The 22,699-nt window shown below is 37.2% G+C and overlaps 1 protein-coding gene across 12 annotated transcripts in view; it reads left to right on the top strand.

Annotated features, from left to right (window-relative positions):
• The window catches only part of BNC2 (basonuclin zinc finger protein 2), a 433,488-nt gene that overhangs the window by 148,045 nt on the left and 262,744 nt on the right, over positions 1–22,699 (top strand). Inside the window, exon 1 of one of the 12 annotated variants that reach the window (XM_072728216.1) lies at positions 18,077–18,440. The exons of 10 other annotated variants lie outside the window; for them this stretch is intronic. In XM_072728216.1, the coding sequence (XP_072584317.1) occupies positions 18,438–18,440 (3 nt within the window). In that variant the 5' untranslated portion in view covers positions 18,077–18,437. Of the gene's footprint in view, positions 1–18,076; positions 18,441–22,699 lie in introns of those variants that run through there. One more of the 12 variants, XM_072728218.1, reaches the window with a different exon arrangement.

The following is a 22,699-nucleotide window of genomic DNA, read 5'->3' on the forward strand; positions in this document are numbered from 1 at the left end:
TTTAATCAGAGCCCTGAGTAAAGCAGTTGATAGTTAATGGTCTTTGAAAATGACTTTCATTGCCAGGCATCATCCATCCCTAGGTTTCTGCACTTTTCCCTCCCTTTTTACTCCCCTTCTTACAGTTGGTATGTTTTGGTAATCACGTCTTAAATTGACCAAACTTATGGTCTTGATGTGAAAATATTTATATTAGGAAGCATGTAATTTCAGCCTGTTGAATTACTAGGCTGCTACCTACAATTTCAGTTCCCTTCTCTAATTTGAGTGATAATATGTTTTATTTTGAAGTTTCAACTATAGACATATATTCAAATATAATTCCTAACATCCATTCTGACGATGTAATGCTGGAATAGGAATATTTAGGAATATTTGTATGATTGTTAAAACATAAATTGTAGTATAGACAAGTGCTTGTGTGTTGGCCCGTACTTTGTAAGTCTGTGTATAACATGCAGACTTCACTTAACAGATACTGTCTAATTTGTAATGCAGTGGGAGAGTAGTAGGGTCATATTCATGGTATTTGTGTACATGTTAATGCAAGTGAAGCATGCACATATTCAGATGTGTATATATGTTTAAAAAGCCTGTACACAAATTTCAAGTTTATTTTCAACACATTCAGTGAATTTGAACATATAGTAGGCGATCATTTTGAAGTTGTTTTTCTCTTATTTCTGCTAACTTCAAACTGGCACTCTGTGTGTAATTGTTAAAGTCTTGTGCTAAGGTAAATCAAGTAACCACAGTTGAAAAATAAATCCCTACAGGTGCAGATATCTTATCTATAATTGTAGATGTTTTTTTATAATTATATTTATGAGTGTATCTTAATATTCAGTGATAAATCCAATTATTCATGCATGGCTTTATGGAAATCTGATTAATGTAGTGACAGTACAGATTTAGGCTACTACAGCAGCACATCCTCCCACTCCTGTGTCAGGGTTAAGAGCCGCGGCAAATCCTCCCTAACTAATTAGATGCTGAGTAAGGCATCTCTGAGAAGTTGGGGCAAAAGTGAATGGGTCACAGCCAAAGCAGGATTGCAAGGACTCCAGTGATAGTGAAAGCATTCAAGTTTGCCAGGTCGTTGTGACACAGGCAGCTGATTCCAAAGGAACAGACCGTTACAGATAGGGAGCTGGCGTCATCCACTTCAATGAAAAACAAAAATTCTAGCGCTTCTCCCTTCCCACCTTATGTGCATTACACATACTTAAAGAAACTTACATTGGGCATCTACCCATATCAATCTGCAAAGGTTTCGAGAGGATTTTCCTTATAAACATGAATAGCTAATGACTCTGTACAACCTAAGAGGTATTTTCTCAGCTTGGGACTCTTGAGATTGATATATATATATATATATATATATATCTCAAAAAGAATTCAAGAAGAAACTAGAATTTGCTTTAGCTTGTGTCCATAATTTGAATCCTGGTGTTTTAATCCATCTAAGAATTAACTCCTTTTTTTCTCACAGAATATTGGCAGGAAATTTTGTGGTAGTAGGGAGAACAGAGTGAATCGTGGGATGACTTTTTCAGTGAGAAATTTTGTCTGGGACTCCCGCTTGTTATTGTCCAAAGAACATGGAATATAATGGTTCCAAGATTTTCTTTCACATGAGATTTGGGGCCTGGTTTGTTATCTGTGTAGAATGAATTCTTCACCACATGAAAATCCTCTCATACCTCTGTACCTTTCGTAGTATGTTTTTGCCGCTACATAACCACCTTTCTCTAGATCTTGGTCAGGAGATTGTTTGGGGATTGTAGGAAATGATTGATCTCACCTCTCTCTGCCAAAGCTGATGCCATTTTTATTTCCCAGAACAGCAGCTGGCTTCCACATTTTGCTTGGTGATCTTCATCTACTAAAGGATGGGGGCAAGGGGGAGAAAAGGAGTCAAAGACCCTTTCAAGGAACTTTGACATCTATTTTTAAGCTTTGGAGAAATAAAGGAAAAGAGGTATAATTCAGGAATAATGGCCTTCATATCTAGACATACAAGCAAAGCACTGTGTGAAAGAGGGGACTTTTTCTTACAAGGTAAACTAGTAAACAGGCAAGAAGAATAAATTGAAAAAAACATTCTGAGCAACTCAAGCTGTAAGAAAGTTTTAATATGCAGATGACATCCCAAAAATGATGCCTGGGACTGTGACAGTCACAGTACCTCTGTCCCACTGAGCCTGACCTGTACTGCCTTTTCCCTCCCCAGGTTTAAAAGAAAGTTTAGAGAATAGGAAAAATAGAAGTGTCGCTTCTTTTTCAATTTCTGCATTCCCCGTAGGAAGCCTAGCAAATTTCATGGTATACATTCAGACCCTAAGGTGAAGAATTTATAACTGGAGTTCACTTGGATGAGGACTATGTGCAGTGTCATTTTGTTCAAACACTCTGTGTAGCACTTCATGTCACAGAGTCAGAGATAAGGAGAAGAGACGAAGAAGCACTGTATCATTTCTTCATCGCAGAGTCTTCCTGAATGGGAATGCTTGTGGAACAACAATGCATTACTCCAACTGGCTAGCTTAGAAATCAGATTCTTAGCTTATTAATCATCATTCCAATTAAAAAAAAAGAATTGATCCTTTAACAGTGAAATAATATCCTTTTGTTTTTCTTTAATTAAGCCCATCAGTTTTTCATTTCTTCCTGTTAAGAAAATGAAAATAATCTTGAACAGTAGGAAGTTACTCATTGAAACACTGACTCTCTTGAGCATATCTGACATCTTATTTACTCAGTATTTTTGGACTGCAGTGTTATTTTGCTACTGTCTTTAGGGTTTGTGTGTTGTTGAGGGGGAAGGGTTGATTTAAGTCTCATTTCTATTTCATTGGCAGCAATTTAGTTAATGACATAAATACATGGTTAGTCTGTCCTTTCTTCCTGTTTCCATTTCCCAAACACCTGATTTCTTTTTTACTTTATTCTCTTTCACTTTTTCTCTCCTTTTATGAATTTCTCCCCACTTGCACTGGCTCTTTTTATCCTAAGTAAAGAATTGAAATACACCTGAAATGTAACAGTAACCAAATTGACTTTTTTGCCAATACATTATTCTGTTAGAGGTATGGGAGAAGAGGTGCCACCCTCAGTTGTGGTCCTCAGTGTGTAAGTGCTGACAAGAAGACTGTCTCAAGTTTTGCTATGTAAGGGTTCGGTAAGTAAGGGCATGATAAAAACGTCTAACCAGGGGCGCAGGCTTATCGTTCAGAGGTGCTGAAAGGCAGCTCAATTTGATCCTTTGCCTGTGTAAGAAAGTACTAAGCTGAAAAGAGATTTTGCTTTTCTATTTTTCTTTTTTTTTTAAAGTTATTCTTGGATTTATGATTTTATACAGTTAGACTTATGTCTGTACAAGAAAGCATATCCTCAGAAGGAAGAAAACATGTAAAGTTTTCCTTCAGTAGGTGGAAGGTATGACTCTGAAACAAACTGCAGCTAATAAGAGTTAACAGAAACATTTTAAAAGGGAATTAAAATGATGGCAGAACTAATAGTAATGGATGACATTAGGAAATTGAAATTGAAAACATGCAGTATACATAACAGGAGGATTCACCACTGTTTTTTAATAAATTTTAACTCCTTGTCTTACATGGCAGAGAGATTGTTAAAATTGACAAGATTAAAAAATATTATTCTATATGGGAAAGACATAGCTTCCAGTATTATACCTGCTGTGCTTTTGTGTGACTGTCATGAATTTTTCAACTTTATTAAGGAGTTTTTAAGTTTCTATTTGTTCTCTAGACAGTTCTTTAGGACCCATATTTGATGATCAGGGAGCCTGAACTGAGGGGTTTGAAAAGAAAAATTTTAGGATAATGAATATTTTACATGCCAAAAATAAATTGCTTTCAGCTGGCTTAATATAATAACAAAACCAATATTAAAATGAGTACCTCCATTAGCAGGGTTTTAATAATGTTTGTTTTTTCCTTCTTTTAAAATTTAAGCAAGAAAGATTTCATTGACTTAAATCATTAGGATGGCTGTTTGGGGTACCTAATCAGGTATAGGTAAAGAAAGCTGGCCACTCCTGTGCCCTCTTCCAGTGCTAGAGGGCAGTGGACATGACTGGGAGGCCACTTGTGAGATATGGGCAAAAATTATATGCTAAGTATATTCATGAAAGGGTCCCTTGGGGATCCCTGGATGGCTCAGTGGTTTGGCACCTGCCTTTGGCCCAGGGTGTGATGCTGGAGTCTCACGTCAGGCTCCTTTCATGGAGCCTGCTTCTTCCTCTGCCTATATCTATGCTTCTCTCCCTCTCTCTCTCTCTCTCTCTCTCTCTGTGTGTGTGTGTGTGTGTGTGTGTGTCTCATGAATGAATAAATAAAAAATCTTAAAAAGGGGGGAGGGACACCTGGATGGCTCAGAGGTTAAGTGTCTGCCTTGGGCCCAGGGCATGATCCTAGAGTTCCGAGATCCAGTCCCACATAGGGCTCCCTGCATGGAGCCTGCTTCTCCCTCTGCCTGTGTTTCTGCCTCTCTCTCTCTCTCTGTGTCTCTCATGAATAAATAAATAAAATCTTTAAAAAAAAAAAAAAAAAGAAAGGGTCCCTTGAGTGAGAATGCCTACAAACATTCTTTGTTGACCTTTTGTCAAAACCTAAGTCAGCTAGGTTATCTGCTGCTTTATCTAATATTGCCTTTTTTTTTCTTTTTTTAGGGAAGGTATAAAATTAGAGTACCAGAAAGAACCCAAATCAAGGCCTCCTCTAGACTTTGTGGAAAGACTTACTAAGTTGCTATGAAACGTACTTAAAAATTCATATTGTTACATAGTAGTGCATTTATATATAGTACATAGACATGCAGAAAGTGTACACTTGTCCATTGGTTGTGAGAATCAAGTGATTTATTTCTAGTTTTGTTGAGGATTTGTTAATGGTTGCCTCGGATGCAATGAGTGTGTGGATGGCTCCTCTCCCCCTTCCCCCCCCTTATAGGAATTTTAAGAATCTCATTGTAATGATTCCTAACACCTTGTAGCTTTCTGGTCCTTGAGCATAGCTTTTTGGTGAAGCTCAGTGTCATTCATTTGGAAATAGCTTGATTGATTCTTATTTTAAATCAATGACAAACTATAGTTCTCCTCATACAAGTCAAAACTAAGCTTGGGTTAGAGACACCAAGATGAGAGTCTTTGACTCAAACTTCAAATGTCTCCTTGTTTTCCTTCCTTGCCACTTTTTTTTTTTTTCTCTTGAGCAACTGGAAAGTAATCATGAAACTGAATAAATCTTAAAATATGTTACCAATTCTATTATCTACTAAATAGAGCTCATTGGGGGAAATAGTTTTTCCATTTTTACTTTATTTTTGACATTTATCATAAATTAAGTGGAAAGGGGTAGAGTTGGAAGTCCAACATCTGGGAGAGCTTGTTTCGGTAGCCAGCCTGGAAGCCCGAACCCTGGCTTCATACAGGTGAGACATGTTATGGGAATAAAGGCCTTATGCATTTAATGAACCCTGCCTGCCTGTCAGCTTGGTTTTTCATGCACCATTGTTGTTCAAATAAGAAAAAGAGAGTGTTCACAGCCTGTGGTGAGATTAGAGTAATGAAAATGAAGTGTTAATCTGTTGATAGCAAGCACATCTCATATCCTGCATCCTGGGCCACATTCATGCATGTATAATATATTCCAGGTTTTCTCATGGTCAGAGAAGCTTGGATGTTCATTATATTAAAAACACCCTTTTGGTAAAAGTGAGAAGTTGGTTATTTTAACTTGTGCAAACAATTTATTTTTAGTAATTTCTCAATAAACCAGCCAGTCGGGGCAGCCCGGGTGGCTCAGAGGTTTAGTGCCACCTTGATCCCAGGGCCTGATCCTGGAGACCCGGGATCCAGTCCCATGTCAGGCTCCCTGCATGGAGCCTGCTTCTCCCTCTGCCTGTCTCTGCCTGTCTCTCTCTCTCTCTTTGTCTCTCATGAATAAATAAATAACATCTTTAAAAAAATAAATAAATAAAATAAACCAGCCAGTCAAACCTGCCTTCTGAGTGTTCTGATAACCCACTGTTCTTTAGATGTCAGTAGTCCTGTACTTTTTTTTTTTTAAAAAAACAAATGCAGAATGCTGACCTGAGCCTCAACATAAGCCTATTTTATAGAAAGAAGGAAGGAGTTAAGTGAGCACAGTATCTTAATCTCCAATACAACACAGGTTAAATAATATTAAACACTCATCTCATACTTCATTTTTCATCTTAAAACAATAAAGTGCAAACAAAAATAACAAAATCAGGAGTCTTCTAGAACTGCTTTATGTAGTTATAGCTGCCTTGAGGAGACCAGTATAAAGCTTTGGTCATCATGGGTGGGAATTACTGTGGTTTTTCATAGAATTCCCTTTCTAAAATGTTATAGTTGACCAGTCAACATGAATGTAACGAATTATACTTTACCTAGTATTCTTGTTTTAGTTTTTTGCCTTTTTTTTTGTTTTACATTTTATCATTTTTGGGGGTGCCTGGGTGGCTCTGTTGGCTAAGCATCTGCCTTTGACTTAGGTCATGATCCCAGTGTCCTGGAATCAAGCCTGGCATCTGGCTACTTGCTCAGCAGAGAGCCTGCTTCTCCCTTTCCCTCTGCCCCTACCCTATGTCTCCTGCTTGTGATCTCTGTCTCTGTCTCTCTCTCAAATAAGTGAATAAAATCTTTTAAAAATTTTTTAAAAAAAGAATTTTATCAATTTTCTAAGTAGGCTCCATGCCCAATGTGGGGCTTAAACTCATGACCCTGAGATCAAGAGTTGCCACCGACTGTGCCAGCCAGGCACTCCTGTTTTTTTGTCATTTTACAATCGAGGGGTTTTAATTTTTTTTTCTAGAGCTATTTAACAAAGAAAGAGATTAAGTTTAGTCTTAGATTATATCAAGATGTAAAGAAAATAATGTGAACATTTATATGCATGCTGTCCCATAGGATCATCTCTTTAAGAAGTACCTTAAGAGATGGTTTCAAAAGAAGTATAAAAAGGGGCGGGGAGCGGTATATTAATAATTTGAGTTCCAGGTATCTGCTTCTAATTGCTAAAATTTCAAACATAATGGATATTAAGGAAAAGTGCTTCCCATAAGGAATATATCATATTGTTGTTCAGATATCAGGCCGAACACTATATTTATTGAGCTCATACTTAGGGTATTTTTTTCTTTTCTGATTTCAACTGGGAGTTAAGGAATTAGTATGATCATTGTGATTTTGTGAACTATTAAAGTTAAGTTGATAAGAGTCAAGAAAATTTGGGGATTAAAGTCTGATTGTGATGTAAATTTGGCATATATTCAAGGATTACTTTTTAAAGGTGAAAATGTAAGAAAAATGCTTCCCTCTTAGGAAGGAAACACCTAACTAAAAACGAATCTTTCAAGAATGTAGGCCAAAGAGGAAATATAATTTCAAAACACTATACCAAACTTGATGTAAATTTTACTTTTTATGAAATTGTGTTATGAACTATTTAGTGCATTGCTGTATTTGTCCAGTACATCAGAGATAGCCTGTTAGTGTAGTTGAAGGAAAAAGGTTTTCTTTCTTTCTTCTGCTAATACAGTGTGCTCCTAATTTGAAAAATCCACTAATAGGTAGAAATACTGTGTTGCTGTGATTCATTGGAAATAGTGAAATATAAAAGATTTTCTTCTTGTACTTCATTTCAGTTAAAAAAGAAAAGCAAATAGGAATGCTTGATGACTTTGTCATAAACATCTGCTTTTAGGTAATAATCATTTTTAAAGAAATATGACATGATTTTGGGGGTCATTTGAACCTGCAATAATGTCTGTTTAGTTTAAATATATGAATGCCATATTGTGGCATACATGTGGAGCCAGTAAAGATGAGTATTTGCTACAGTGTTAATGCATCCTACATGTTGATTTTTAAAATTTACCTTGAAGCTATATTCTATTTTCACATTAGGGTCAGTTTTCACTTAACTACATGATCATTCTAGAAAGGAAGTGCAGAAGTGTTAACATGTGAAGGAACAAAATGGATACATAGATCTGGGCAGTAGTTTAACGTGAACATCTTTTCTGGGCTGTAGAGAAGCATGTGGTTGATTGAAAACCAGTGTAAATCTTTGTCAGACTACTCACTATATAAGACAACATCATCAGTTCTGGATTTGCTTTTTAAAAGTATTTTAATTATGAAAATGACTTTGCTTTGCATTTGTGTTTTATCAAACAAGTGTGTTTTGAGATTCTGCTACCCACTGTCTTACATTGGTTAAGCCCATGAGATATGTATTTTTAAATCTCTTCCTAGATGCCCCCCCCCCTTTTTTTTTCTTCCACAAGCTCCACAAACTGTCTTTGGAGTAGTGTGACATTTTAATTTCAGTAGTTGCCTAAAAGGGCATGTGGAGGTAAGGTAAATTAAACAGGTGGAGTGAGTCTTGTGGGGTCTGTGGTGGACCAGAAAGCTCTTCAGCTTTAGCCAGTTGTTACCAGGTAGGAACACAGGCCCAAGTTGGGAGAGGTTCCAACACCTCCTCCTCCTTTCCCTCACCCTTTTCTTTCTCCTCCTCTACCTCGTCTTCCTTCCCTTCCTCCTCTTAACCCTTCTCCTCCACCTGTCTTTTTAAATGAGAAGCCAGAAATCAAGATTTTTATGTGAAATCTCCTGATTTTTAAATCTTGGCAACCTTTTCAAATATTTTTTAAAGTGTGTGGTCCAAACAAAACTGATCTGCAGGCTATATTCAGCCTACTGGCTGCCAGATAGAAACCTCTGTTTTAGATAATATTTTAATGGATGAAGATAATAGTTTCATTGCATGTGATCATTCATCTTGGGAATTCCCCACTTAGATGAACCAAATTCATTTTTTTCCACAATTGAAAAAAAAGATTTGGTAAATATGTTTCTGGTACTGATAGTTTTGAAGTTTAACTCCTCTTCTTATAACCCACAAATAAAAAAAACCTGTGAGCAGAACAAAAAAAATGGTCAAAGTATTATAATAAAGGTAGGAAAAGTAAGAATTTTAGAATTAAAGAGAAAGTAAGGGAGATTTCTGAACTCTGAAAAGAATCCCATGATTTTTATCAGTCATTGATGTAGATGAAAAGCTGAATTCCACTTATAAAAAGCTTTTCATCTCACCTTTCAGCAGTGATTCTTGGCCCTAAATCTTTGTGGGATTGCTGTAATTTACCAGGCAATTGATTATGATGTCATGAGGACAAGATGGACCACAAGGGGAAAGCTTCCCCATCCCAGTTCAGGCAAGGCCAATATTTGATACAAGCTTCAAGAAAACATCATTTATATTGTCTAAGATGAAGTTTTCAGTGTCTATTTAAATTTCTTGAAGGGGCTCTTTAAAAGATATAATCTATTCATAATTGAAATTCTCCAGGCAAATCAGATATCAACATTTTCAAGAGAACAGGTAATTAATTGGTTTGAAATTCAAATTGAAGGTCATCCTGTTATTGATTTTTGTGGGAACAGGAAACAAGAGCATCTTGTTAAAATGATCTGCCAATGGGGCCTAGGTATGCCTAGGTTCTGTCTAGGGCCTTGTTGAGCAGCATCACTGGACAGTATCAGACACCAATCAGAAGGGAGTCATTCCCGATGTAAACATAATAAGCTGTTGGTTGGCTTCCAAAACTGCACAGAAGAACTGAACTAGACAAAAGATCAGAGATTAACAGTTTGTTTTACTCTAAGTCAGGTATTTCAAATCAAGTGACTGGTGCAGCTTGTTACGAAGCATCTGTACATGTGTCTGAATGACGTTGGTATGCCATGTTCAAGTTCATGTCAACACAGCTGTGACTTACTACTTTCAGAAACCTTTCAACTGGGAATTAGATAAGAAATATCTTTAATACAAGAGGAGGAGAGCACTGAAGTAAAGAGGGTGGTGGAGAATAAAAGAAAAATACACTCTAGAAGCTATTAATTTTTATAAAATGACATTTGTGCTTTATATTTGTTTTGTTGTTCCATATTTGCATCTATTTTAAAGCAATAATTTCTCTCTATGCTGTGTTTATACTTTTTGAGAATGGTATAATGTGAAGGTAACATGAACGAAGTGGGTGGTGAACATTATGCCTTTCTAAACTGAAATAAGTATTTTAATTTAAGCTGTGCTAAACAAGTTGGAAACTTAATACAGCTTCTTGTGGTTTAAAGTAAAATTCTTTAAAAAAAAAAAAAAGGAGGGTGGGGGAAGCAAACCTTCAATTCTAAATACCCTGAAGCTGTTAATTCAGTTATTTCCAGGTTGACATAGTTTTGTGTAGGCATGACAGTGGCACCAACCATCTACATTAAGCCTTAACATTCCACAGAACCATTTCAAGTTTATTATGAGCTTCAAAGCGTGCTCATCCCTAAGAGAATATCAAGTTTAAGCATGTCACTTTGCCATAGTCACAGTTAACTTTCTTAAATCAAAAAGTACTTTTCTTGAGTCAAAAAGGCTGATTTTCTATAGGTGATCCTTGAAGAAATTTCTCAGTTCTGTAAAGAGTCATTTTTATGACCCATGTTGCTGTCCTCTTGAGTTCTATCGATCCATCCCAGTAGTAGTGGTTGGAAACTATCTCAAATAAAGCAGGACTTATCACAATTTGTTTGAAACTCTGAGATGATGTCAACATTCTTTTTCAGCTTTATTTCAAGAGTTTGTCATTGATCCCATTTTAGCAATTCACAGTTGGGTTTTCATTGCAGTATTTAGAAATGGAGCTGAGGAGGAAAACGATGCTCATGTTTTTTTCCTAATAGCTGGGAGTTTTACAACACAGAAGGCTAGTGCTCTGGGAGAGAACATGGGGCTCTTCAGCCGGATCCTCATGGTGCACTGTTTCTCTTTGTAGGGAAAGCAGCTCCATTTCAGAATATGAAATGCCTACCCTTTTGGAGTCCCCTGGTCTTTGGTTCCTAACTCAGTTAATAAACCATCCCTGTCTATACCTTGCATCTCAGAGATGGAACTTGACGGACTAGTCAGCATTGCAAAGGTCACCCTAAAGCTATTGGCAGAATACACTGCCCTTTGTTGCTCAATGATGATAATGCTACTGTAGCAGTTAACTGGGTGCATTAGATGGAGCTACTTTTCCAGAATACCAAATTATCTATTTATTTCATTTAAACACCTGATAGAATGCCCATTCACAAGCTGTCTCAGGTGTGTTTTCAAAAGGGATCTTAACAATACTGGAAATATCAGTGCTTTGGCCACAGGAGGGATAACATACAGAGTGTGTACGTTTGTATGTTTTGCTTCAGTGAAAATACTTCTAAATTATACTCATATTGCCTGAAGTGAATAATTTTTTAAAAGATTTCATTTATTTATTCATGAGAAACACAGAGAGAGGCAAAGACACAGAGGGAGAAGCAGGCTCCCTGCGGGGAGCCCAATGTGGGACTGGATCCCAGGACCCAGGGATCATCAGGACCTGAACCAAAGGCAGACGTTCAGCCCCTGAGCCACCCAAGTGTCCCTGAGGTGAATAATTTTCCAACAAATTTGGAAGTCCAAGCTATCCCAAAATGATTAATAATGTTAGTCTTCTGTTAGTGTATCAATATTAAAATTATGTTATAAATTGACTTTTCTAAAAGAAAAATATGAAGTTTCATTTCCTTTCATATTGTTCTCCAGAAATATAAAACGCGGAAATTAAGCATAGTGCAAAAGTGGGCTTTGCCGTATTTTTATGTATGCAAATTTACTTCACAATTTACTGAAATATTAAATTGTATTCAGAATTATAGAGGAATGATTAATAAAATGATCAAGCTATTTATTTGAGGCAGGGGGACTGTACTTGAAGTAGTTTGTATTTTGCATGCTTACATTAATTTTTATGGCACCAGCACAGTCTTGATACAATCTCTAGTACACAGGTAGCATCTTTGCTTTATTTCTCATTTAAATAAAAATGAGTAAAGATCCAAAATGTTAAGGTGCTAATGACTTTCATTAATGATCTTCACTTCACTACCTGTATGTACTTTGGACAAACTGCTTTCCCACTCATCCCTCCCCCAGTTGTCTTTGGTCCTAATTGGATTGGCTAAGCAATTGAGGCATTTAGAATTACTTCCTCCTTGGTTTCAAAATGAATAAGTGAAGACCCAGAGAAATCGCTTTAATTTACCTTTTAGTATCTTTGAATAGAGCAGATTCTGTCCTGCCTTCCTTTCATGCATTCATTCAGTTTCTTATTGAGCTAGGTAAGCACGTCTAAAGTGCAATATATTCCCTCTCTCTCCAAAATAATAGAATGAAATCAGTGTTCAATTAATTTTGTTGCAGTAATTCAACACTCAAAGGTAACTAAATGATTTCAAATAGGATGATGGTTGGCATTAAGTTCAGACGCTGTACAGTATTTGAAAACAAAGTATAGTGACAGTTTTGTTGTGGGTTCTTTGTGACTTAAACATTCGTTGAAAGGACTTTTCTTTTAGAGGTATGTTTATTTTAGAATAATAATCATTTCATGCTGTTCATTTTTTTTTTCTAGTTGACCCATTCTCCAGACCTTTAAAAACGTTTTTAAGTGGATGTAAATTCCATTTTAATTAGGCCAGTGCAATCTAATACTGCAACTAGCCGACAATAGAAGAAACATGCTGGAAGTTAATACAACCCAAATCAACCATAGCCAGATAATTCCCCTGATCTTCGTAACAACCCCCTTCCCCACCTCCACAATTAAATGACCCTGTTGTTCTGGAGTTTCAACAAGACATTTAAGGTTCATTTAAAAAAAATGATCATCCTTTACAGGATTCTTTGCTCTTGCATTTCTTTCTTTCTTTCCCTTGCCACACAGCTGTCACTGGTATAGGAGAAAGATTGGGGGGAGGGGAAGAGGAGGAAGCCCTGTTCAAATCGTGTCACGTAGCACTAATTCATCTGCTCTCATTAGAGGGAGCGAGGGACAGCAGTGATGGCCAAGAGCTGCACTCCACACATGACACGCGAACAGTTTGGGGAATAGAAAATTGCTTTCTCAGGAAGCCCAGCCAATTAAGGACTTGACCATATTGAATGTCAAGTGTTAATTTAGGTTTTTCTTCATTTTCCCAGTAGTAATGCGGGTCCTGTGATGAGCAAATACATGTCAAGTAAAAGTTGATTGCATGAAGGACCCGGGTATTATATGTCACTGACAAGTCACAAATGTACTGAAGTCTTTTAACCCCTTAGGTGAGTGAGGTGGGGGAGGGTTCTGGGAGAATGGGATTAATGGTACCAATAATGATAAGAATAGTTTACACAGGGATAGCTGGGATGGGACAGACAGCAATGGTAATTCATGCAAAGTCCAGGGATAGGACAAATCCTACTCTTAGGGCATAGAGGCCCTGGAAATGCATACAGTATGATCCTTTCCTATTGAAAGGATACTGCCTAGGATATATATTCTGTCTCCTCTAAGATTTTTTGAAAAGGAAATGTAGTGTACTCCATGGTCTTGATCCAGGAAATTCCTTATTAATTATCTCCTCTGAAAGAAATAAAACATTCATTAAATAATGATACTATTTTGGACGTTTTAATTCGTTGGCTTGGTGCAGCTGTAAAAATTCTGACTGTTTATAATTTCAGTTTCTAATCAAGTATGCATTTTAAAAAGTGACTCTGTGTAATGCTATGTCATAGAAAAGATGCAGAACATAAGATTGAAAGAATGTTTGTTTTCTGTCGTAAGTACCTCTGTTGGTGATGTTTAGCCAATAGAAACTGGTAGAAGGTCCATCATTGTCTTTCATTCCTTTTGTGCCCAGTTGTAGAGGGGAAGATATTCAAGCTTCAGTGAGTGAGGTAACTTCACCTTTTTTAAAACTAAATGTTGAATGTTGCCCATCATGTATAGCATCTCATTTCCATTCATCAGCATTTATTTACATATGAATGTCTCAAAAAGGAGAATGTCTGTTTCTGTTGCAGTTGTACAAGTTGCAAATAAAAATACCCAACAGTTTACTGCTTTGTATAATTTAAAGTCTTAAAGTGAAACTCAGAACAGTTCCAGTTCAGTCATTTGTGTTCTTTATATGTAGGACCACTTTCCCCCTTAATATCTTTGAAGAAGTGATCGTAATTAAAACACTTTTTTGAAACTTAGTCCCTTCTGTTTATTTCCAATTTTCAGACACTTCTCTTTGTGTGTTGACAGAACTTGCACCTTAAAAACTTAAGTCTGGTAATGCTTTAATTTTGGCAGCAAAATTCCAACAGAATCTCTCCCAGGTTAGAAATACTCTAATGATGCTATCATTATATTAAAAGTGAGCTAAGTTTACATTAAGGAACAATTTGGTAACAATTCCAAGAATTTGATGTCTAATAAAATAGGTTTTTCTTAAGAAAGGAACATTAGAGTAGGATGTAATGTCAGTTAACATCTCCCCTCCCTGTATCAAACCTAACCAAATAGAATAAGCTTAGCTTTCCCTTCCTTTCCTATTTTTATAAGCTCTGTCTATGGAACTCTGGTGGCATGGTGAGAGTACTGTTTAATTACAGTCCCATTGTCAGCAGCTTCTCTTCCACTGGGTGTGCTGAGAGACTTAAGTAAGTTTCTGTAAAGTAAATTCTGATGATGGCAGCTCGGGTTGCTGATTCAAGTTATTCCTTCTCTTCTGTGTCACTTTTGACGGATGGTACCTAATGCAATCAACCACAGACCAAGAAAGCCTTTATTTATTTTTTGTTGTTGCATTAGTAACTGAACCATAGAGTTCTCCTCCTCCCTTGAACTCTCCTTCAGATGAAGGAAGAAGGCTCACTCCTTCTTGCCTCGCCCCTACCTTTCCTCCCCAGTACTTCAGCCCAGATAGGAAAGTGAATAGAACTGCAGTACTACCCAGGACAGGCTTTACCTAAACCTTCTTTTCCCAGTGGTGAAGCTGAAGCTGCCTCCCTTTGCGTGCGTTTTTGATAAATTTAAGAAGTCAAATCGCTGACACAGATAGATAATCCAAGTGTATAGGGTGAAGAGTTATAAATTAACACATTATTCCCTCTTAATGTGAAATACTTGAGAATGCATTTTCTCAGTCCCCTGACATCTACCCAGTGAGGGCTCGCATTGTACTTTTCAAGTGGCATTGATTTGTTAAAGCGCTGAATTAGCATCTCTGGCCAGCTGCTGGATCCACTGTGGTGTTGGGCTCCTATTCTGCCTCTCTCCACCCCCAGCCACCCCTTTTCTTCCTTCAGCCTCCCTCTTCTTTTCTCTCCTTTTCTCTGCTGGTTTCCACGTCACTCCTTCCAGCCCTTTCCTACACTGTTTCTCTCTCACTGCCTTTTTGCTTGTAGCTTGCTTTTCTTTCATTCTGCTTTAATCCTACACCATCTTCTTTTTCTTCCTTCCCTTCTCCATCTGCAGATCTGCGCATCTCCTTATCTTTCTTATCTCTGCCTCTGAGGTTTACCTTAATTTAGGGTTAGCGTCAGTTAACTGCCTGAGTGTGGGGTAGTGGTGGTTGATTTAGCCAATCCTCTGGCTCCAAGTGGACTCTTGTTAAGAAGAATAAGTTATCATATGAGTGCTTGTGTTCCTTGTAATAGAAGTCAGTGAAAAAAATCTCACCTATTTTGCTTTCTAGAAATTAAAAGGTAGCTTACAAAACCTTTACACTTGTATTTCTAAATGCCGTTTCACATGGTAAGGCTTTCTTTTTAAAGGAAAATGAAAATCACCAGTGGTTATCACAGATTTGATAATCTCAAATGTACTCACCAAAATAAGTTATTATTTCTGTAAAACTTGGGTTTTTACAACTTCTTGCTTTTCAGTGAACTTACTGATAGGACTTTTCTAGAAAGTTCTATGTTGTTGATATAATTTCATATATTTGTGGTATTTGTACCATGTTATGGTTTCCTCATTATGATGCATCACTGTACCATCACAGTGAATACATTATAAAATTGGTTGACAATTTGAGAAATAGAATAAGATAGATTATCACTTTCTTGAGTGATGTATCTCAAAATTGCAGAAGTCTTCAAAGGAAATGCATCACAATTGAGAGGATTTAACATGCCTCTTGCGTGTTCACAGACCTTCACTCTTTTCTTTCCTGAATGTTCATCCTAGATACTTTGGGATCACTGTGTTGATTAATTTGATACAAGCAGAAAAAAAAAGTGTCTGGATTTAAATGGCAAGTATTCTTTGTAATTTTAATCTCTTACCTTGACTTGATGCTCTCCTCATGTTTAGTAAGTTTCCCAATAAAACAATAAAATTTGATATTTGAATATACATTGATAATAAGTCAGGTAACTTGAAAAAAATCATGTCTTTTTTTGCTGTGTTTTAGTATAGATTAAAATGAGTTTGATTTACATGTTGAAATGGAAATATTTAGCTTAGGCTACCTTAATCTTTGCTTCTCTGTTGGGTTGATCTCTTACTCTCTGTCCTCCAAGTTAAATATAATTCCCCTCCCTTTTTTTTAAGTTAATTGCTGTACTCCTATCTAGAATTAGCATGGTTTGGCTAAGGTGAAGGGATTAGAATGACTTTTCAAGGCATGATAATGTCTGTTTAAAGGAAAGAAAAAGAAAAAATTCTTTTAACTAGGGCTTAAGACTAATTCCAACTACTAAGGAGACAAAAATTACGTTAAAGAAGACAGTTTGGTTTTATTTTATATGTGCATGTTAACTTGCTTAAAGATCATCATTTTGTATTTTAGAGTATTCTCTTAGATGAAATAAGTTGTTCTTCATTTGTTACTGAGAAGGGCACATGGCCTCACCCTAGGAGGTTAAAGCTGGAACACCTTCTCCCTTTTGTAGGGATAATTCACCACTCACCTGGCTGTAGTTCAGGGTTAAGGGCAGTAAGGAAAGACTTGCTGCATTTTAGACCTACCTGTGACTATAGCAAAGAGGAGAAATAAAGACAAAAAAAATAGGGCAATGTTGAAAGTGAAAGTGCCCTATAGGAAAATAGTTAATGATCAGAAAAGGGGAAAAAAATGAGTAATCAGAAAAGTGAAAAAAAAAGAAAAGAAAAAATCTGGAAGGTATACTATAGCAGTGGAAGTTTTAATTAAAACTTTTTAAAACTGAATGTGATTTAAATTTTTAATTTGTTGTACATATAGTTTTGTTTCTTGGTTTGTCAGTTCCTTGGAAGGCAGAAATCTCTGCATAAGTAATAAAGCAACAAATCAATAAATCTAGGAATTTTTTGATCTGATTTGTTGCTTGTTTTGTAATAGCACTTCAGCCACGTGGAATGGTTAAGTGTAGATGTTGTAGAATTCAACCCCTTTGAGTTTTTCCTGTAAGATTCTCAGGAGAAATGAGAATTATTTCTGTTTTTGTATTTTGTAAATCTAAATTAAATGTCACTTAAATGTGAAAGAACCAGCAGCTTTGATAAGTAGTCCCAAAAGCAAACCATTTTGTCAGTAATCATAACCTAATTATGAATGCAAATGCAAAGTTTGTTTTTTAAAAAGTCCTGAACAAACAAAGGAAACAGAAAAACAGACCACTCTGGGACACAGGGAAAAAGCATCCCCACACTTAAACCTACGAGTTTCAGTAGTAGCAGTAATAATAAGAACTTTTGGCATCCTCCCAAATCCTGTTGAGAGGGAGCAGCAAATGGCCTGCGCAGTGTGTGGCTCTGCAGAAGTTCCAGAGTGACACATGCATCACAAGCCGGTCACAATGTGAAGGGTCAAGGGTCATGTTCAAGAGCAGGGTGTTGCTGGACAGGCCTGAGGAAGCAGAGGTGGCCCCTCTGTGCTCAGTGTGTGGGTCTGTGTACTCCTTTCCCGTCAAAGCTGGCCCAGCACGGCCAAAAAAGCGGTTCCTTGGCAGGGTTTAATGGCAGGATGATGTAGTCTGTTGTGACTAGTGCATTCCTTTCAGGTTAAACTAGGGAAATGGCATTGTGTTAAAATTCCAAGTCGCATGAATGTTTTATTGCCACAGTGCATTTAGCCCTCTAGGGGAGTGTGTGTGGCGGCGGGTGGGGGTGGGGGTGACTTAGAGACTCAGGAACTATCAGAAGAACACTTCCCTTGGAAAATTTTACCCACCAGCATGAAGCTGATTTGCTGTGATGGTCACTTAGAAGGGTTTCGCTTTTTCCTAAACTGTGGCTGTTTAAAGTCTTGCAGTCTGGACAATTAACAGCTGAAGAAAATATGACAAGACACACGAAAAGTGGTTGGGAGATAGAGAGGAGGAATGCGCCCGAAAGGAGCTGAGCTGCCTGCTTGTGTAAACTACCCGAGCGAGAGCCCCCTCCCCCGGCCTTGGTCCCTGTCCCCCACCCCCACCCCCCTTCCCCAGGCTGTGTTTTGCTGTCTGCCTGAAGGCCAAGAGTGATCTGTTAACCTTGCAGTACTGACCGGGAGGCCACCGCAGCTCATGGTACTGTATGTTACCATTACTACTCCCTCATTCCTTTCACTGGATGATTTGGTTTCCTTTTTTTTTTTTTTTAATTTTTATTAACCATTTCTCTGTAATAACGGTTTATATTAGTCAGAGGGATACAATTTTGGAATGCAGAAGGTCCAGTTTAAAACAAAACAAACTTAAGTATGGTGCCTGTTTTTTTTCCCCCCTTGGCGTTTAGAAGAGGTAAACTGAACCATTCTAATTCAATTGTAGCCAAAGGTTTCCAGTGTGATTTAAAATCAGGAATTCTGGAAATAGGGCAGTTTAAAAGATGCAAGTCATCTGGGCTGTGGATCTTGTAAAGGGACTTTGTTGTGAAACCACGTCAACATCTTCAGGGTTTTAGGACATTTTCATGCTTTGCAGTTGTCTCAGATATATCCATTTTGTAGGTTTGCCTCTGCCCCAGTCCCTCTCCAGGGGAAACTCTAAAGCCTTCTCATTCACTGTTGAGGCTTATAGTTAGCTGAGGTGTGTATGATTTGATTTTGGTTGTAATAGTGCATATGACATATAACACTCAGGATTGCGTTCATGATTTATCTGACTCCAGCTAATTTATAAGAAATTAAAGTGCGGGTGTATGGAACAGCCTTCTGATTTTGCATTGTGACTTGATAAAATATTTATGAGCCTTTTTCCCAATGAATAGGAGAAATACGGATTTCTTGGGGCTTACCTAGATACCATAGGTAAATACCATAATAGTTTGATTTTTGATTTTGAATTGCCTTTCTGTTTCTTTTCACTTTCAACCTTAATACTTTCCCTATTTTTATGTTCTTGTGATGTCTCATTTTCTCTTCCTTAGTAATGCATATATATATACACATATATAGAGTTGTGTATGTGTGTGCCTGTATGTGCACGTACATTTTGATAACTGCCAAGTAGATAGCAAGGAAAAACTTGTAGAGTCGTAAACTGAGGTAGTTTTCTCTTGATAAGTTATTTTTTTAATGTTATGTAATAGAAATTTAACTTGAGAAGATAGTACAAAAAGTAAACTATGGGTGAGTCTGTGTGCCCAATTAGAGTGTTTTGGGTACATGATTTAGATATTTCTGTAAAGTGATGATTTTGTCAAGATAGACCTTCTGCGTTTGACCAGATTAGTGTTATCCATATAGTTGGTTGTTTTTATAAACAGATGGGTTCACGTTATTTATGGGAGGTCTTAAACCAACAAGCAGTCAACTCTGTGACAAAAATCAGGATTTATGTATGGATGTGGCACTCCAAAGTTTAGATGAATTGATTAGATATTTTACCTTATGTCCTAAAAATACATTAAAATTATTATTATCATTCTATTACTCTGTTGGATGTAGTAAAGTGATATTGGGAGTCTTCTGGTGATTTTTGTTTTTAGTTCTGGATTCTAAAGTGCAGTTTTCAGAAGAATATATTTTTTTAATATTTTATTTATTTATTCATGAGACACAGAGAGAGGCAGAGACACAGGCAGAGAGAGAAGCAGGCTCCATGCAGGGAGCCTGACATGGGACTCGATCCCAGGTCTCCAGGATCACAGCCTGAGCTGAAGGCGGCGCTAAACCACTGGGCCACGGCGGCTGCTCAGTTTTCAGAAGAATATTAAACTTACTTTGTGCTGAAATTTTTTCTTTCCACTTACAGCCAGTTTCAAAATTCTTTTTTTTTTAAGATTTTATTCATTTATTCATGAGAGACACACAGACACACACAGAGAGAGAGAGAGAGAGAGAGAGAGAGAAAGAGAGGCAGAGACACAGGCAGAGGGAGAAGCAGGCTCCATGCAGGGAGCCTGACGTGACACTAGATCCCGGGGTTTCCAGGATCAGGCCCTGGACTGAAGGCAGCACTAAACCGCTGAGCCGCCCAGGCTGCCCTCGAAATTAATTCTTTATCCTAATAGTAGAAAAACTCCTTAATAGTGCCAAATTGAGGAGGGGGGAATCTGTCATGTACATTTAGAGTATCTAAAAATATATTTGTTATCCTGATCATGGAAGCAGTTTTTGATTATAAAAAGGATGTGGTTATTTCAACCTTTTCCAATTTGATTTATTACAATTTTCCCTTCATAATCCAAGAGGAAAAGAGTAGCATTACTTTGATATCATGTCTCCCTAATAAGAAAATTAAAGTTGATTTAAGATTTTTTCCCCTGAAAATCAAACTTTATTAGTATCAATACTTGTGTCAGTGTTTTTCTGTTCCCTTTGGACCCAACATTAGTATTTGGAATTGTAGATCTCGGGGTTGTGAGGGGCATTAAAAGATGGAACCTGAGTTTAGATTCCACTGTTGCAACTTACTAGTCTTTGGGACCTTGTATAAGTCATTTTAGCCATTATTTTCTTAAATTTCAAAATGCGAGAAAGAACGATTAATTTGAGAATTTGTCAGGAAGATGAAATGAGATAACACATGTGAAGCTTTGGTACCAAGTAGATACTGAATAAACTGTAGATCCCTTTCTTTCTGCTTGCCCTGGGAGGCTTGAATTTTGGGGAACAATGAGGTAAATTTAAATAAAATATTTTAATTTCTTAAAGGAGAGATGAGGGATTGGCAGTTTCTTTTCCTTCCTTCCTTTTTTTTTTTTTTTTTTGTTGAGAGTCTTCTTGTGTCATCCATTAGTCTTGCATTTTTGCCACCCTGCACAATTCTCCCCAGGTTGGCGTTTGTCGATGTCAGAACGTTGCTGTTATCTCTGTGGTATCAGTTATTGCTCACTGTAGACTGGAGGCAAAGTTGGCATATTCTCCGAAGTCCTGTATACCTTCGTATATTCATTTCTAATCATGTGCCTGAGTGAAGCTTCTTGCCTTATTATACTCATTATTATTAGCATTTGATAGTAGAACTTGAAGTTTGATTTAAGAGGTAAGACCTGGCTTTGTGAATATTCACTTGTATTCATGGAATTAAGGTCACACTAAATCTAGTAGTGTGTACATCTCTTGGAATTGAGCAGAATAGCAGCAAGCAACATACATCTGTATCCGTGCAATATTTTATCTTCCGTTCCAGTCATGCGCAATGCGTTAAGTGTAGTTAAGGCTTGGGAATGGAACTATTTGTTGAGCAAGATTTTTTTTTTTTAAGATTTTATTTATTTGAGAGAGAGTGAGCAAGAGACAGAGCATGAGTAGGGAGAGGGAGATGCAGATCTGCTGAACAGGGAACCCAATGTGGGGCATGATTCCAGAACCTCGGGATCATGACTTGACTGACTGAGCCACTCAGGTGTGCCCCTAAATGAACTTCTTTTTGGGCTTTTTAATCCTGGATTATGTTTTATCAAAAGTAATTGTATTCTCCTGTGTAGTACTTTAATTTTGTTATAGATGACCTTTGATTAACATTATTATTTTGCTTAACATCTAGTTTCTCTTAGCCAACCTTACTTTGAACATACTGCATCTTCAGATCTAAAATAAATATTTGACTTAACCTTTATTTTCACCTGTTGCTAAGAATAAAAGAATGAGGATTAAAAGCTAATAACTTCACAGCATCTCTTAGCTCATGCAATGTGCTAGATTTAGTACCCATGTTATCTTATTCAGTTATTGAAAAGCATTTAGGGCAGGTATAATTACAGTTGAGGAAATAAAGGTCTAAAATCTGTATTCAACAAAGTTAACTCCAAAGTTTTTGCTTTTTCTTCTGCCTCATTCTTTATCCATCTGTAACTCAAGCCTGCTACCAAAAAAAAAAAAAAAAAGCAATAGTTGTAGGATCTGCTAGGAATTTTTTTCTTTCAAATTAAATTTTATAAAGAGGTCAATACGTAGAACTAACAAAAATTAGAGGTGCTCCAGATGGAAAGGGATACAGCTATAGAGTCCTATCTTTTTTTTTTTTTTTTTGAGTCCTATCTTTAAGGCCGCCACCAGGGATCCATGAACTGTGTGATCAGAAAAACAAAGCCTAATGCTCTGATGCTCCCAAAAAAGGAGACATAGCAAAGCCTCAGTTTCCCCGTCTGGGTATTAAAGGTTTTGTTTATCCTGAACTTGGAGGTGCAATTATGGGGAATTCACAGGAAAAGCTAATCTCTAAATAATTTTATTTTATTTTAAGATTTTATTTAGTTATTCATGAGAGACACAGATTGAGAGGCAGAGACATAGGCAGAGGGAGAAGCAGGCTCCATGCAGGGAGCCCAATACGGGACTTATCCCAGGACTCCGGGATCACACCGTGAGCCAAAGGTAGACGCTCAACCACTGAGCTAC

The sequence above is a fragment of the Vulpes vulpes genome, chromosome 12 (assembly GCF_048418805.1).
Source record: "Vulpes vulpes isolate BD-2025 chromosome 12, VulVul3, whole genome shotgun sequence".
In the NCBI taxonomy this organism is placed as follows: domain Eukaryota; kingdom Metazoa; phylum Chordata; class Mammalia; order Carnivora; family Canidae; genus Vulpes; species Vulpes vulpes.